This window comes from Zingiber officinale, chromosome 11B, assembly GCF_018446385.1.
Source record: "Zingiber officinale cultivar Zhangliang chromosome 11B, Zo_v1.1, whole genome shotgun sequence".
Taxonomy (NCBI): domain Eukaryota; kingdom Viridiplantae; phylum Streptophyta; class Magnoliopsida; order Zingiberales; family Zingiberaceae; genus Zingiber; species Zingiber officinale.
This window is the reverse complement of record NC_056007.1, coordinates 20,154,479-20,172,104: the sequence shown is the minus strand read 5'-3', so window position 1 is coordinate 20,172,104 and position 17,626 is coordinate 20,154,479. Positions and strand designations below refer to the sequence as shown.

Genomic DNA, 17,626 nt, shown 5'->3' with positions numbered 1-17,626 from the left:
CCAATTTAGTTGGAATGTGTATCTATTTCTATACCTTTCTAGAGGTATTCATTAACTTGGTGTAGCATGATAATACTTAGTCAATCAGCTCTATTTGCAATAATGGTCGAGGTTGACAATGGAAGCGACTAGTTGACACGTTGAGGACTCGACCTTGATGAAGAGCATGTTGATTCTTTAGTATTACCGACTGATATCGAGTCAAAAAGTGAGGGCCAAATCTGTCAACAACCTAGTGGAGATCAGAGATTATAGTCTCAGGGAATTGATCCTACCCTACCACCAGTGGTACCAACTCTTGCTACAACCAGCTGGGTGAAAGATAGAGTTGTATACCCTTGTTGGCTTGGTTAGTAAAGGACCAATTGATTCATGTTGGCTCGGTCAATAGAGGGCCGATTTAGCCTATTTCATGGAGTTTCTAACCTTTGAGTTGCTTGTGCCTGGTTAGATAATCTAGAAGACACATTTGAGTATAAGATTTGTACAGACATAGAAAGAACTAAATTAGATAAATATATGTACTATTGTAGGCTTGACTAGTCAATAGAGGATCGATGTATCATATTCGATGAGAACTTTTGCCGTGGACTATACATACCTCATTTGGATAACCTAGAAGATATATTCAAGTTGATGATGCCCATTGATATGGAAAAGTATAGAGGTAGCTGCTTTAGACTTATGAGATACAACCATTACTAGGATGTATAATTTGGAGAGTACATTCGGATATATGACTTGTACTAGTGATGATGAAGTTCGCTTCTTATCCTTTACATGACCAGGCACCACGTGAAGGAAAATGTAGAAGACAACTTTTGGGAACAAGGCATCACTTGGTGATTACTTTGAGGTATTTTTAAGAGAGAGTACTTCTCTACCTCCTTTAGTATAGCCCATTGTCAGGAGTATTTGAATCTAAAATGAGGAATTGAAGCATAATGGTTAATAAGGTGATGATTAGTCGACTCACCTAATGCTATTCCATGGCAGATCCTGACTCTTGGACTGATTGAATATATTTAGATAACCTTGATAGTACATAGAGATATATGACCAGCAATGATGTAGAGAAGGTGGTGTTAGTTGGTTAACACAAATAAAAATCCAACTGTTACTAAGTGGAAATAACAGATGATGATCATCGAGGGGCAGAGCGTTGATTAACAGTTATTTCAACAAGCTATTTAGTGATAGTGCTCCTCTATCCTTGTGTGCATGGCTCATCACAAGAGGTTCCTTAATCTCAAGTGGAGAAATTGTTGTATGATGGGTTACTAATGTGTGCAAATTATATACACTTTTATGCCTACTTTACACACATTCACATACTTTGCCTACAATTGATCTGTATATTTTTACACCTCTTGTTATATTTTCAGCATAATTACTCTTTTTTATAGGAGATCTACTCTTTGTGTATTTTTCTATTGATAGGATCTACTTTTGGAGTGAAAATGGTGCTCAGAGATGATCTTGGGGAGCAAACAAAGAAAAAGGAGCTTGGTCGTGTGAATCCCACATGGTCGTGCCACCTTCCGGTGTAGGAGAAGACCTTGGCCATGTGATTCCACACGGTCGTGCAATGAAGCAAAGAAGAACCTGGCCATGGTCATGTGAGATCACACGACCAAATTTTATTTCTCCTCTAGAAGGCCACACAGCCATGTCGATTCACAGAACCGTGACCAGCTTCTTCTTTGCTTCATTGCATAGCTGTGTGGAATCACACGATCTGGTAGAGGTCATAGAGGTGGCCGAAGACCTCACTGGTGGGCTGGTGGATGGAGGAGATGATGATCTTATTGTTGTCCACCACGATGTGCTTCAGCGTCTGTACCATGAAGAATGTGGTAGTGCTATCGAGCCCTGTGGTGGGCTCATCGTGGAAGAGGAGTCGTGATCTCGTCAAGATCTCCAGTACGATGCTCAGTCTCTTCTTCTCCCCACCGCTGATCCTCCTCATGTGTCAATTCCTGATCAACCTGTCTGCGCACTCCTGCAGCGCCTTCTCAAGGATCACCACCTCCACCACCACTGCCACCTCTGCCTCCCTCTTGCCTATAGTCGGAAGCCATAGGTGGGTTGAGTAGGTGATGGTTTCCTGCATCGTGAGTGTCCCCAGGAACATGTTCTCTTGCCTTACATATTCCTGGGAAAGGAAATGTCGCTTGGCTTCATTCGACAAAGACGAGTTTGGAGGAGTGGTTCACGAAGGGGTTCGCCAGAGATGTAACAACCCAAATTTCCTCATTACGAGTCCTAATAGTGCTTAAAAATATTTAGAAATGCTTTAAAAATATTCTAGAGATTTTTGGAGTATTTTTATGTAATTTTTGGAGTTTTTTTGGTATTTTTACCAAAAGGAAGAAGTTTCAAAAAAATAGATAGGTTCGGCCGAGGTTCGAACCCATGACCTCCGACCCAACCCGAGTCTTAAGCGAAGTAGGATAGCCAAGTGCCCAAGTGGACGATGCTGATTAAGGAAGAAGCAACTTTTATTTAAGTAGTAGTTGGTAATAGAATACTTGAGTTATAAAGAGAGGAACTTAGGAAATTTGGCCGTGGCCTAAACTTTTTCCCCTTCTTCCTCTTGCGTGTGCGGTGCCTCTGCTCGGGCGGAAATGAAGCCGAGCTAAAGCATCGTCTCCGGCGGCTGGCAAAGGAACGATCCGAGGGATTCTCTACACCATCGTGATCCTCTCGTCGAGGAGAACTTGTTGGCACAAAGAAGGGGCCGAGATTTCAAGTTTCTCCGAAGCCCTAGTAGTCGTTCAGTGGTGAGTCCAAGAAACCAAGGTAAGTGCTTCCTCACCTACAGTAGAGTAGTTCCGGATTCTTGTTAGCTTCTCTTTTTTTTTCGAAACATGTTGTAAGGAGCAGAGCTTTGAAATTTCTACCGTGGGTTGAGGTCTCGGGTCTTGTTCCTTCTTTAAATCCGAAGCATGGTGACCCTTCAACCCTTATAATTTGAGTTTCATGTTCGGAATTCTATTTGTTGTTACCTTAATGGGCAGTTCGGTTGTGCAATGAGAAGGGTAAGAACAGTTTCCTCTAGAGTTTGCTGTGCATTCAGTTTTTTTTCCGTTAGTAGACAGTGAGCATAAAGATATGTTTGATTAGCATGTAGTTTTGTTTGTGCACAACAAATGAAGCAATGCAGATTTTATTTTTCATTAAGCTTCTAGTTTCCTTTGGTACATGCAGTAGGCATGAGAGTTATATGTAGCAGTGCAGTTGCATTTCCTTAAGAATGCACTTCCTTTGAAAATGCAGTAGGCGTGAATCACAATTGTTAGCAATTGCAGTTTCTCAATTGTTTAGCATGGCAGTTTTAGATATGTTTAGTGTTGTAGTATTTCAATTGTTTAGCATTGCAGTTTTGATGGTTTAGCATTGGAAGATCCAATTAGATCTCTAGTAGCTTAATTAGATTTGCAGATTTTTTATTGTCAGCATAGCATATTTTGAATTATAGCATTGAGGAAAGAGTTATTCATAACATTAAGGTTACAGAAGCTTTTAGGAGTGTAAGTATTGAAGTTATCACTATGACTTTTTGAACGGTTGAAAATATATGTACGATTTGGATAACTAAGGTATTCAAGAGAAGTTAACAATTTTCTTCCAACAATTGGAATAAGAGATTTTAGTATTTATTCATACTAATAAATTGGAATAAATATTCTTCTAATTATAAATGGATCATGTTGATGATGAAACAGAAAGTTTAGAAAGCAGTTGTTGATACTAGATGAGTGGGGAAACTGAAATAATTGAAGTCAATTTGGAAGTTTTAATGTAGTTTAGATCTCCTTGTAGTGCAGTTTAGATCTCCTTGTAGTGCAGAATTTTAGTGCAGTATAGATCTCCTTGTAGTGCAGAATTTTAGTGTAGTTTCTTTAAGTAACTCGTGCTTTAGCATTAGTGCAGATTTCTATTAAGCTTTAGTGCAGATTTCTGTTAAGCTTTAGTACAGATCTTGTTAAGCATTAGTGCAGATTTCTGTTAAGCATTAGTGCAGATTCCTGTTAAACATTAGTGCAGATTTTTAATATGCATTGCAGATTTTTAATATGTATTGCAGTGCAGATTTTTCATTAAGCATTTCAGTTCCAGATTTTGAGTTCCCTATCAGTATTTTGAGTTTTATAAGAAAGATAAAGGAAAGAAAGAAAAAGGTCAAGGCCTTAAGTAGATCCCAAAGTCAAGACTTTAGGGATTTTGGCACACAAGGTGCTTGTTAAAATGCCAAGGCATTTAAAGAAGACGTAATTAAGATATTTTACTTTGAAAGGCTAGTACCCGACTTCCGAGGTTGTCGTTAAACAAATCCAGGTGACCAATTCCGAGGTCTTGGCCCTGGTAAGACCGAGGTCTTTACCCTCGTAGGACTGGTGGCTCGCTACCTCAGTTTCTATTAGGGAGCGCGCAATGGTACTACGCCTGGGCCCAAGAAGAGATTGATTATTATTTTAAAGTATTAAAGTATAAGTTTTTAAACAAAAGAAATAAGCTTCACATAAGTTTAAAATTCAGCAAGTTTAGTTTTCTATATGCTGACATATTGTTTGGATTTGCTTACAAGTTTAGTATTTCAGTATGCTATGTTTCTTTTGCTATTAGATGAGCATGAGTAGTATTTCTTTCTGAGTATTCAATTTTAGATTTCTTCTAGCAACATGCATATTCGAGTTTTGTGAGTTAGATAGCGCTTACTAAGTAATTTTGCTTATAGTTGCATTTTCCTCTTACTGCAGATAAAGGAAAGGAAAAGCTATAGTAAAGGAAGGCGACAAGGAGGTGCGGATGGATGTGTGATGCCTGGACTATAGAAGCCTGGGGATTTAGTTAAAGATTTTATTAAGATATTTTGTATTTAGACTATTGGGATAATTTATTCATGTTTCCGCTGCTATCAGTTGCATGTTTAGAGAGTTTATGTATCGATCTTTACATGTGAACAACTCTAATTAAGTAAAGTTAGTAGTCCAGTAGCGCTCCACCCTCGCAGACTAGTAGTGAGGAGGGTGGGGTGTTACAAGAGAGGAGTTGGACGGAGAGGGTGTGAGATGAGGTTTGTGTAAGAAGGGTTCGAGAGGAGATCGAAGATGCGTGAGAGGGGTTCGGGAGGTATTCGAGAGATAAGTGGGTGTTGAGTGAAATCTAGGGTTTTACTACTCTTTACTTGATCCAACGGTTCATATCATCCCAGATTTAGATGAGAACTTGACAATAGACAATGCTTTTTAAAAATTATTGTCGTAGACACTAAAAAAAAATACTAATAGACAACACTTTTCAAAAAAGCGTTGTCTTTGTCCAACAAAAATCAATAATAGACAATTGTTTTTTAAAAAAAAATATTGTCTATAAGTAAGAAAATAAAGAGATAAACAACGCTTTTCACTAAAATCATTGTAAAAAAAAAGAAGACAAAGCTTTTTTAAAAAAGAGTTGTCTTTTGAGAGTTGTTAAATCCCAATTTTCTTGTAGTGTTGATTCATAGACTATGACTACTAGCCCAAAGCCCATGATTGTTGACCACTTCTAATAGGTAATCAACTAAAAATCCATTCCTCCAAACAATGATTCAGAGACAAGGATTCATGTTTTACAAAATTCAAAGGAATGATAACATGTTTACCATTCCTTAATAGTTAAAGCATGAAAATATAGGGAAAATAAAGTTATATCGAAAACTTCTAAGAATCAAAGATCGAGTACGATTGTCAGAGTAGCACATTAGCATTGCATCAAAATTTTGGAGCAAGATAGAAGTAGAAGTTCGATTAGAAGTGTTGTCCAAAGCTCCTATTTGTAGGTTGTTTTATTAGCCATTTCAGGTACTTGGATTAGCTTCTAGCACCTCCAGATTGACTTATCTAATCCAACTTTGGCGCAATTTATCCTCCTCCAAGTGCTTGGACTTCTTTCGTGCATCTAGACTATTGACATGATACAATCTAGATGAAGCTTTATCCGACCCCTTCCGTGTCAACTTTATCCTTCTCTAGGAACCTAGATGCTATCATGTGCAGACCAATCAGAGCATGTCATTTCATATGCACGTTGGACTAAGTTCTAGTCATCCAAGAGCCTAAACCCTGTATGATCGACTATATCTCTGGTCGACTAGAACTAATTCTGTCATTCGGAGTTCATAGCTTAGGCCAACTTGGATGTAGATCCTTGCATCACAGAGTTAGCACAATAGTATAAAAGTATTGTAGAGTGATAGTTCTACAACTCTACGATCTCTACTTTAAATTTCCTATGAAACTCTAAGTCAGACTACGCCTACTGTTACCTTTAAGGGAACTCATTCTTACCCACTCCACTCAAGAGAGGCTACTTGATGCCAAACATCTAGTCTGCCAGATTTATTTGGACTTTCTACTTAGCATATGATCCTTTGACCCCAAGGCTTCCTTCAATGGTCGGTCCTCTCTAACTCATCCGCTTGCTAGACGTCTCGTCTGGACTTTCCGCTTGGTATCCTCAATCTGCCAAGTCTTCCACCTTTGCCTAGTATCCGATCAAGTAGACCTACTTGGACTTTCAGCTACCTAGTAACTAGTCAACTTGAAATACTAATAATTTTTTGAGCTACCTGCACACTTGATCAACCCTATTTGATTTAGCTTAACTTTGAACTTTTTCTAACATCAAAAGAAAGTTTAATTATCAAGTCCTCATTGTACCAACAATCTCCTATTTTTTTATTATGGCAACCTAATTTAAAGTTAATTAAATATAAAGCTAAAAAAATCTCAATAAGCTTTTCAAAACAATAGCCCCTTACTTAATCTCTCACCAAAAATTGATGTTTTAGATATTTTGAAAATATTTAAAACCCTTTTTTTTTAAAAAACAGCAACAATACTTAAAAGTATTTTAAAAAATAAATAAATAACAACAACTTAACTTTTAACCTATCTGCTTCCTCTTTGACATACATCAAAAACGGATAGAAAGTAATATAAAAATATTAAACATAGCAAAAAAATAATTTAAAAAATTAATAACGTTATTTAAAAAAGACTTTAAGATAAAGACATTTAAAATAAATTTTGAAATAAAAATTTTGAAGAATAATTTATGAAGGAAAAAATGAAAATAACTTTTCTAAAAAAATATATGTAAAACAACAAGTTTTAAAGAAGGTTTGAAAAAGAAATTTTTGAAATAAATTTTTTTAAAGAAAAAATAGATAAAAAATTGTAAAAAAAATTGAAAAAGATAGACATAAAAAAATTTAAACAGATTTTTTAAAAAAATTAATATGAATTTTAAAAATATAAAAAGATTTTGAGAAAAAGATTTTAACACATAAAGAGATTTTTAAAAAAAAACTATAAAGAAAGGTTAAAAAAATTAAAAAGATAAAAAAATCTTGTAATAAATCAAAGAAAAAATAATTTCAACTTTTTATCCCTTTTAGACATAATTTTCAAACATGAGTATTGATAAAAAATTTAGGAACATAAATATTATGAAGGATAGTATTAGGTGATTTAGAAAGCAATCACAGATCCTAGAGTTGCATGTATCTATTTTAACATAAATTTGATTGAGACTACTCCTGGTTATTCTATTTGGTTAGGTCAAGTACAAGTCAACTAGTCTAGTACTAAGTCAATATGAGTCAACAAAAGTTAAGACTAGTCTCAAAGTATAGAAAAACCTAGTCAAACATGCTAGTAGTGTGAGTTCATTATGAGATAAATATTAATGTAATTAATTTGATTTGAATTATTCATGTTTAGAATCAAGTTTAAGTTTAAAATTATTCAATTAAGAGAGAATTAATAATTAAGTTGAATTATTAATTAAGTTTAAATTAAGATTATTTAATTTGTTTAAATTAAAATTAAGTTTAATTATTAAATAAGTTTAAATTAAAATTATTTATTTATGTTTAAATTAAAATAACGTTAAATTATTAGTAAGATAATTTTGATTAATTTGTTATATTAATTTATTAATAATTATGTTTAAAAATTTGATTACATTTAAATTATAATTAAGTTTATATTAAAATTATTTGATTATGTTTAAATAAAAAATTAAGTTATATTATTAATTAAGTTTAAATTATAATTATTTAGTTACATTTAAATTAGAATTAAGTTAAATCAAATGTATATTAAAATTCAGTTAAATTGTTAATTAATTTAACATTAAATGTATTTAGTTAATATTAAAATATTAATTAAGTTTAAATTATTTAATTTTAAAAAATAAGTTAAAATTATTAATTAAGTTAAAGTTAAAATTATTTGTTAAGATCAAATTAAAGTTGTTAATTTGAGAATTAGGTTATACATTATTATTTTAACTTAATATCTTGCACATTCTAAATTACCAAATAATTTAATCCTATGTTTTGTGTGAGATAGTTTGTCAATTTTGTCGTTAATTAATTTAGTTTAAGTTCTAAAAATTGATTATCATGTCCAGAGGAGTTCCTGCCAGACAAACAGACAACATCTCCCTTGTAACCGTGACAAATGAAACCTAGATACATAGTCACTTGGTTGTACATATATAATAACCTACAGCCAATAAGCTAGAAATAAAACATAACCACGCAGTTTAATATGCAGCCCACACGGCTAGATCAACAACCACACAGTTTTATACATAGCCCACACCACTAGAATAGAAATAAAATAATAAAAAGCTCACACGACTGTAGAAAAAACACAGTAGAAGACATAGGCAAGCCACACAATCTAAAATGAAATAATGTGTGTTGGCACAGCTAAAACACAACAAATACAAAAATGGAAAAAGTAGCCACAAGGCCAAACACCAAGTCCAAATCTAATTACTACAATGCCAAAACCATAAGGAAATCATGTAAGAAGGAAAAAAATAAAGGAAAGTTTGTCCTCAGATATGACGTGAGACTGACAAACATGATACTCCAAGTGACTCCACAATCATCTACCTACTATTTGAGGAAAAAGACAATATACAAATAGGATAGTGAGTATAGGTGACTCAACAAGTAATAGACAAGATAGTGCATGATTAATATAAAATATAGATATCTAAATATAGTCTGGGAAATAAGAACATTATCATATTTGACATAGTAAATGCATATAATTATAACTGACATAATGACTGCACATAATCATTAGTAACATAATAAATGCACATACTCAATCTGGAATCTAACACATTTGGCATAGTGATCAATAAACTCACAAGGGATCAATAATAGATCTGCTCGTAACACCTGAGCAATATAGCTAACAGCATATAAATGTATGATAAATGAATATGTATAAAGCATGGCAACCATATGCAACAATCATATCTCAAGTAAATGCAACAATCATAAGAAAATACAGATATATCTCCGAAAAATGCACCACGCATCATATGTATATGAACATGTATATGTCACTCTGACACACCACTCACAGCCACCACTACATGTGAGTGATCGAATGGGCAGGAAAGTGATGACTGCTCATGCCTCACGCTACCACTACATCTGAATGGCCAAAATGGGTAGGATGCAAAGTAGCTATCTAGCTATAGAATAATGAGGGGTCTCTGCCTGCATGACTCCAACTACCACTACCTAGAATGGTCGAGCGGGCACAATAGGACAAGCTCCACTCCTAGCTACCACTCCCCCCTGAGTGGTTGAATGGGTAACTAAATATGACTGACAACTAGCCCATACCGCAAGAGAGCAATGGTCATCAGCATGTAGTGCAATGATGAATATGATGTAAATAATCATGATACCGACACGATTATCATCAATGCAACATCTCAATCCACATAAATACCTCCAAAACATGATCTATCGATCACATAAGTCTATAGGTTTGAATAGATACAACAAGTGTCTACTAATCAACCATAAAATAAATAGCCACACCAGACATGTACACACCAAATATGTACACACCCTGAAACATAGGTATAATCAACATGATACCTCTAATAGTATACATCAAACCAATGTACGCACTCAATATGGGTTTTATAAACATGATTTCTCCAATAGTACTCACCAGATACGTGTGTACACACAACCTAGGTATAATCAATATGATTCCTTCAATAGAAAACACCGAACGTGTGTACACACACAATATGAAAATGGACAATGAACATGATAACTCCTACATCACATACTAATCATGTGTACATTCAAAATCATATACATAAATAGCATATTAACTCGGTCAACAAGACATCCCCAATAATACATACTCTACTTATGTATACACAATAAACTATATATATCCAAAGTCAAGACTGTATATGAAATAACTAGATCATATTTAAGGTCATGCAGATAAGTATTAAGAAAGATAACAAATAAATTTAAGGTAAAGTAACCTAATCCATCAATAAATAATAATCATGTACTAAGTTCAATGAACTAAAGAGACCAAGGAAGAAGTACCCACCTTTATCGCTGATCATCTTAATAGTCTTCAAGTCAAAGGGTACATCTCGAGCCTGCATCTACAAATAAAGGATATGAAGAATCTAAGAGCTTATTAATCAATAATCAAACCCTATTGATTAATTAATCAAATTATGATTTTATTCATCCCTAATTAATTCACCCTCTTAATCGATCGGATAACAAATCCATCATTCCAATTATGTTATATGTCTTAAGAAATTTATAGATATAATTAATCAAATCAAATATGAGATAAATCATTTATTCTCTAACTTGTGATAAGAAGATCAAATCAAGGTTAATAATAAAATCAAATTACTCCTCTAATCAACTTTGTTAATCATCAACTAATCATTTAATTACTTTAATAATTATAATCCATAATTAATTAATCCCTATTCACAATAGCTAATTTCCACCTCTCTGACAATAGAGGTAGGAAATAGGGAACTCGTGGCAGTTGCGGTGATGGGCCAGCGATGGTGACTTCCAACAGTAGAGAAACTGGCTAGCGATCGGAAGTGCTATAGTGGTCGGAGTAGCAGTCGACCCGTGCCTACACTAAGGAGAAGGAAACGAGAGAAGCGTAGCGGTGTCAACTCTCACGTCGGCAGTGAGCATGAAGGTGGCGCGCAGATATTCGACACGATCGAGCGGCGATGTCACATATAGATCCAGCGTGATCAAGAGGCGGTGTCGAGGAGAGATCCAACGTGAGGGAGTAATGTTGAGGGAGAGCCAGCAAAGGAAGAGGGTGAGGTTGATAATGGTCTGGACATCAACGAAGGGGAGTGGCGGCAGTGGGATTCAAGAGAAGAGGGTATGGATCAGAATGAAGATAAATAGAGTTAGGGTATGGCTTACAAACTTAGATTTAATTAATTAAACTAAAAGTTAATTTCTCAATTAAATCCTACTTAAATAGTTATTCCAAATAGGATTTCTCTTAGATAAATAAATCTACCCCTTAAAATGTCTCATCCATGCTCAGAATAAATTGTGATTTTTTTTAAATTTCCAAAATATTATATAATGTTATTCCTCAAATAACACCTTTTATTTAATTGTCGTATCTTACATTCACCCCCACTAATAAAAATCTGATTCCTAAATTTATTGCTCAAACTCAGGGACTTCATCCATGGGTATCAACTAAGCAGTATACCCATATATTACTCCATCTTAGTATCATGAATAAATCTCCAACTGTGAAACGATCCACTTTCAAGTAAATAGTGATGACTCTGTAAGTTATGAGAATACCGTGTTTCCATTAATCCCACATTACTATCCAGCCAACCGTGGATAAAATCCATTAGACATAAATGGTCTTTGCAACTACCTCCAAAATTCATAATGCATATCCTTAGTAGATCCTTTAATGTCTGCATAGTGCACTCGGGCTATCAATCTATCTGAGGGTAGAAATCTATAATAAAGTGGAGCTCTATACACATGGCCTACTGTAAACTCAGCCAGAACCATGATGTAAATCGTAGATCTTTATCCGGCATGATACTCAGAGGTGTACCATGAACTCTGTTAATTAATCCAAAGAATCTGTCACATGGATTAGTAGAAATTGAGCAAATTTAGTCAACCAATCAATGATTACCCAAATTGCATCATATCCTCTCCGTGTCATGGGTAATCCCATAACAAAGTTCATCGCAACATGCTCCCATTTCCATTTCAATATCTGATTCTACTGAAACAATCTTGTTAGTCCCTGATGTTCAGCCTCCACTTACTGACATTCTAGACATCAAGATACAAAATCCACAATATCTTTCTTCATGTTGTTCCACCAATAAGAACACTTCATGTCTCTATAATCAGGTACCACCCAAATATATAGCAAATCTATATGGGTGTGCTTGCTACAGTAACTCATTTTAGATAGGATGTAACTCAGGAATACATATAATCTTCCACAAAAATAATGAATCTCATTCCCATATAAATAATGTCTCAAAATTTTCATCACGAAAATAATGGCCGCTAACACTAAATCATGAACTAGATAATTTTTCTCATGGTCTTTCAACTATCAAGAAGCATATAGAAGATCTATTTATGGAGATCTTATTAGATTCAAATGGGAAGATACAATAACTAGAGAGATCATCAATTTATAGAGGAGAGAGTGTGAAATAGAGGATTAGTGATTCTGACCATCTCTATCGATGTTGTCTATCGGAGCTCATCCCCTTCGTTGACTGAGGTCTATAGATTTTTTTTTCTAGTCCATCAATCCTTCAGCCACCACAAACAGGATGCCAGAGCAGTCAGAATCTCGAATGGATGCGTAGTAGCTTGTATATTAGTTGTTGTTTGAAACTTGTTGAGACTGCCTTAAATAGGGCATGGAAGGCGCCTTCCATAGGTGTTGAAGGTGCCTCCAATGAGAGAAACTTATCCCATTTTTACTGTGCCTTATCTACACCGAGATCCAAATTTTTTCCCTTGGAAGGTACCTTCAATCCATTGAAGGTGCCTTCCATGAATAGTACGAAAGCGCCTTCCAATGCTTTAAGGTGCCTTTGGGTACTGTTCATCCGAAGGCTTTTTGCTCCTTTTTGATGTGCAAGTTGTTTTAGTCCAAAACTAAAACATCTAACATGTAAAACAAAGTTAGCACAGTAAAAATAAGAAGTAGTAATTAGCTCTTGTCCTCCTAGGACTAGGAAGTAGTCAAGGTCTCATATTAGATATCTAAAATGGACCTAACTTGGACTGACGCCTATTGTCCCTCAACCAGGATGCGTCCTTACAAAGTCACTCCCCTCTAGTGACTTACCTTTGCGTACCATCTTGCAGTTGGTTGACTATTCTTCTGATCCACCAGGTCTTCATGGCAGTTGTCCGGTCCACAAATCCAACTGGACTTCTTCCTGTTGTCCAATCCCACAGACCCAACCAGACTTCCTGCCAGATATCTGATCGGCCTGTTGACCTATCTGGACTTTACACTAGCTATTTAATCCCGCAGACCTAGTTGGATTTTAGCCTGGTGTCTAGTCCTTTGGACTCATCAAATCCTGTACACTCGGTAAAGTAATTAGATCACAAAATACCTAAATTAACTTACTTGTCATTCATCAAAATCTGAGTTAGACCGTTAGTGTAAAACTATGCCAATAATCTTTCCCTTTTTGATGCAATGATAACTTGGGTTAAGTTAGGAAAAAATATATAACAAATACACATAAAATTATTTTAAGAGAAGTGACACACAAAAAAAATGAGATAGTTGGTTTCGTTCTCTTTATCATTTTTGGAGTAAACTTATTCTGATTTGCATTTGTTTTCTAACTTAACCCCTAACCCTCCACCTTTGACATTCATAAAAAAACATGAGTAGATAAATGTGTGATAAGTAAAGTAATTAGTGAGAATAATAAAATTTTCTTAACACAACAAAAACTTTCAGGAGTATTAAGGAAAGGAGTTAAAGAGCTTTATAAACCTTAAAAGAAACCTTCATCAAAACACTTGAATAAAAAATATCAAAATTTTGTGCATGGAAAGTTTAGAAGTTTTATACTAGGTTTTGAAAGATAACTTTTACAAATTTTAAAGTATAAAGTTTAAATAGCTTTGAAGAAACTTTCAAGGTAATTTTTTAAGAATAGTGGTTTGAAAAGTACTTTTGAATTTTGAATTTTGAATTGAGTTTTGAAGAATTTGTGCATAAGGAATTTCAAAGAATCTCAAACAAGAATTTGAGAATATTTTCATAATTCCTTATTATGAATTTTGAACTTGAAAATATTTGAAGATAAGTTGTATTATCTTTTTCAACCTACTTGTAAAATGTAGTCAAGATGATCTGGAAGCGTACTATTTCAAAATATTTTTCAAAAAGAATTTTTGAAAAGTTGAGTGTGTTTTTCAAAACATTTTTTAAAAGTTATTTAAAGTAGTTTTCAAAGACACTTGAAATTTTTGAAAATTTATTTTAAATATCCTCCTCCTGAATCTAATATTTAAACTTCTAGAAAATGTCCTTCCATGTGTAGCTAGTAGTTACTAACTATCTATCAGAAATAGCAGTGTTCACTTGGTTAGTCAAGTTAAGTAAGTGTATCCAATTAGTATTTAACTAAGATGGGTTACTTAACCTGATCACTGTAATTTTGTATTTCTCACCCAGACTTGTGTTGATGCATAAATATAAGTATCTTGAGTCCAGGCAATCTGCCTCTACATCTCACACCGTTCGAAGTTAGTGAATACACAATCAAGGTAAGCCTAGTGTGTTTGTGAGATGCTCAAGTTCTAGTTTTATAGGAACATTCCTTCTATAGATTTGATCTAGTCTATGGATAAAATCAATTTTGAAATTCTAAAGAAATAGGAAATTTTAGAAAGTAAGAAATTTTTCCTAGACTTTGTAAATTATTTGAAAAATGTTTTGAAACCAACAAGCCTAGTCTGTGAAGCACATTTCTAATTATCGACGTAAATTGCTAAATTTACTTTCAAGGAGAGGTTTGATAAATATATCAGCTAAGTTTGACTTGGACTCAATGTAATTGAGTTCAGTGTCACCCTTAGCTACATGATCCCTGATGAAGTGATGTTTAATTTTGTTATGTTTGGTTTGTGAATGATGCACTAGATTTTTTATTAAGTTGATTGAACTAATATTGCCAATAAGAACTTTTGTATTTTTAAGGTTTAGATTGAAGTCTTTTAAGGTTTGCATCATCCATAATAGTTGTGCAACACATTCTCCTAGTGCTATATATTCTGCCTTAGTGGGAGATAAAGTGACACGGTTTTGCTTTCTACTAAACTAGCTGACAAGTAATGGGTCAAGTAGTTGACAACCACCACTTGTACTTTTTTTATCTAATTTACAGCCAATATAATCTGAGTCAGAGAATCCTATGAGTTCAAAGTTGGTCGTTCTAGGGTTCCACATACCTACGTTGGATGTTCCTTTTAAGTATCTAAAAATTCTTTTAACATGGGCCAAGTGTGATTCCTTGCACATGTTTGGTACCATGCACACATACTAACTACAAATAGAATACCAGATCAACTGGCAATTAGGTATAGTAGGCTTCCTATGGCATTTTTGTAATATTTGAGGTATATAGGTTTTCCATTTGGGCCACTGTCTAGGGTTATATTGGTGGCCATTGGACTTTTAATTTCCTTTGAGTATTCCATATCAAATTTATTAAGTAATTCAAGTGTATATTTTTGTTGATAAAAGTAATTTCTATCATTTGTTTGTTTGATTTGTAGACCTAGGAAAAATATTAGTTGTCCTACTAGACTCATTTTGAATCTTGTTCCATCAATGTTATGAATTCTTGTAGGAGTTTTGAATTAATTGACGCAAATATTATATCATCTACATAGATTTGGGCTATAAAGAAATATTGATTTATTATTTTGACAAATAGGGTTGGGTATACTTGACCCTGTTTGAAGCTTTTTGAGATTAAGTATGTAGTCTATAATATGCCAAAAATATAGTAAAGGATTTAAAATAATTAAAAGTTGATATAATTAAATTATTTTAAGTAAAATAAATAAATGTTAGCAGAAAATTTATCAAGAAATAGGTTTATATGAATTTATTAAATTTACTAGAATTTTTCTAAATTTTAAAGTTATCATTTTATGTTTTCTGGGGATAAATAGATAAGAAATGAAGCATGTTTAAAATAGCCATTTTGTTGGAACCCCAAGGTTGGTTTTGGTGTGATCAACAAGTTAAGTTAGGTTCTGTTGTTTTCTAACCTTGTGTCTAAGTGTGCAGGAGCTTAGGAGCACAGGTACTCGAGCGGAAGACGCAGCTAGCGAGAAGGACGGCACGCGGTGCGTCCGAGGGACGAGGCGCTGCGGAAGAGTACACCGGCGGACGAGAAGGAAGTGCGCGCGATGGTTCCGAGGTACGAAAGCCGGAGCGGAAGATTGCTCGGGGAGCAAGAGACGCAACTAGCGCGAAGGTCGGCACGGGGTGCGGATGAGTACGCTGGTGGACGAGAAGGGACACGCGGCAATTCCGAGGGACGAGAAGCCGGAGGGAAGCACGCTCGAGAAGACCGGAAGATGGGTTCGGGTGAGCCCTATTCCGGATGTCAGAGATCACCCAATCAAGCGGATCCGGAGCAGAAGACCCGAACCGAGACGGGGACTTAATGGAGAAGTGGTCCCGGACAAAAAGTCAACCGTAGTTGACTTTTTCTCCGGGGCGCCCGGACCCTGATTTTGACCAAGATCGCGATTTACGCGATCTGAACGTTGGGGGATAAAACTTTATCCCCCCCAGGGCGCCCGGAACCCTTCCAGGCGCCCCGACCAAGGCTATAAATATAGCCTTGGTCCAGAAGCTCTTCATCAGTTCAGAAATTGTAAACAACACTTGTGTGCTTCCACTGTTTAGATTAACTTCTGTCTTTCTGTGCTTACACTGTTGTAAACGAGGCTTCTCCGCCTGAAGGAGCTCTTAGTGCGATCTTCATCCTTGGATTAACAACCTCCCCGGTTGTAACCAAGTCAAATTCGGTGCCTCGTTTTTATGCTTTATTTTCTGTTTAATCTATTTTTTATGTGTTAGCTTAATCGTACGAGAAAGGGTTGTGTTTGATTTTTCAGGGCTATTCAACCCCCCCTTCTACCCGGCCGCATCGGTCCTACACATTTAAATGAAGACTTGATTGAGATAAAGTTAAGTTTTCTTTATTAAACCCTATGTTCAATATTTCCGACGTCGCCTTCCTCCTCTCTCCACACGCACAACAGCGCATCTACCGACACGCGCACAACCGTCGACGGCGCCTCCCATTTCCACGCACGATGGATGCGATCGCCACCACGCCTTCGTCGTCATTGCCACCACTAGTGCGCAGGATCCTTCTTGTCACGGCCTCCACCAACACCTTCACCACAACTTTCCCTCTCCCACTTGAGTGTTCATACGCCCCTGCCCTCGACACTGTCGGCATCGCCTCTATCACGCGAGAGGTCGATGCCTCGTCCTGTTAGTATTATCCCTAAGAGACAATCATGAAAAGAATTAGATTCATGGATCATGTAATTCGAGTTAGGTTCATGGAGCCAATTTGGATTGATGTTCATGGAGCCAATTTGGATTAATATGGTTCAATGAGTTAGAATAATTGGGTGATGGTTCAATGAGTTAGACTCATTGGG

The 17,626-nt window shown here is 35.4% G+C and overlaps 1 protein-coding gene across 1 annotated transcript; it reads right to left on the bottom strand.

Annotated features, from left to right (window-relative positions):
• Nucleotides 1-1,972: 1,972 nt before the first annotated feature.
• On the bottom strand, nucleotides 1,973-17,418 carry LOC122033827 (ABC transporter G family member 15-like). The gene is made up of 2 exons (XM_042592991.1): nucleotides 17,269-17,418; nucleotides 1,973-2,155 (listed from the first exon to the last, which is right to left on the bottom strand). Exons 1-2 carry the CDS (start codon nucleotides 17,416-17,418, stop codon nucleotides 1,973-1,975), a joined length of 333 nt encoding a protein of 110 aa, XP_042448925.1.
• Nucleotides 17,419-17,626: the final 208 nt, after the last annotated feature.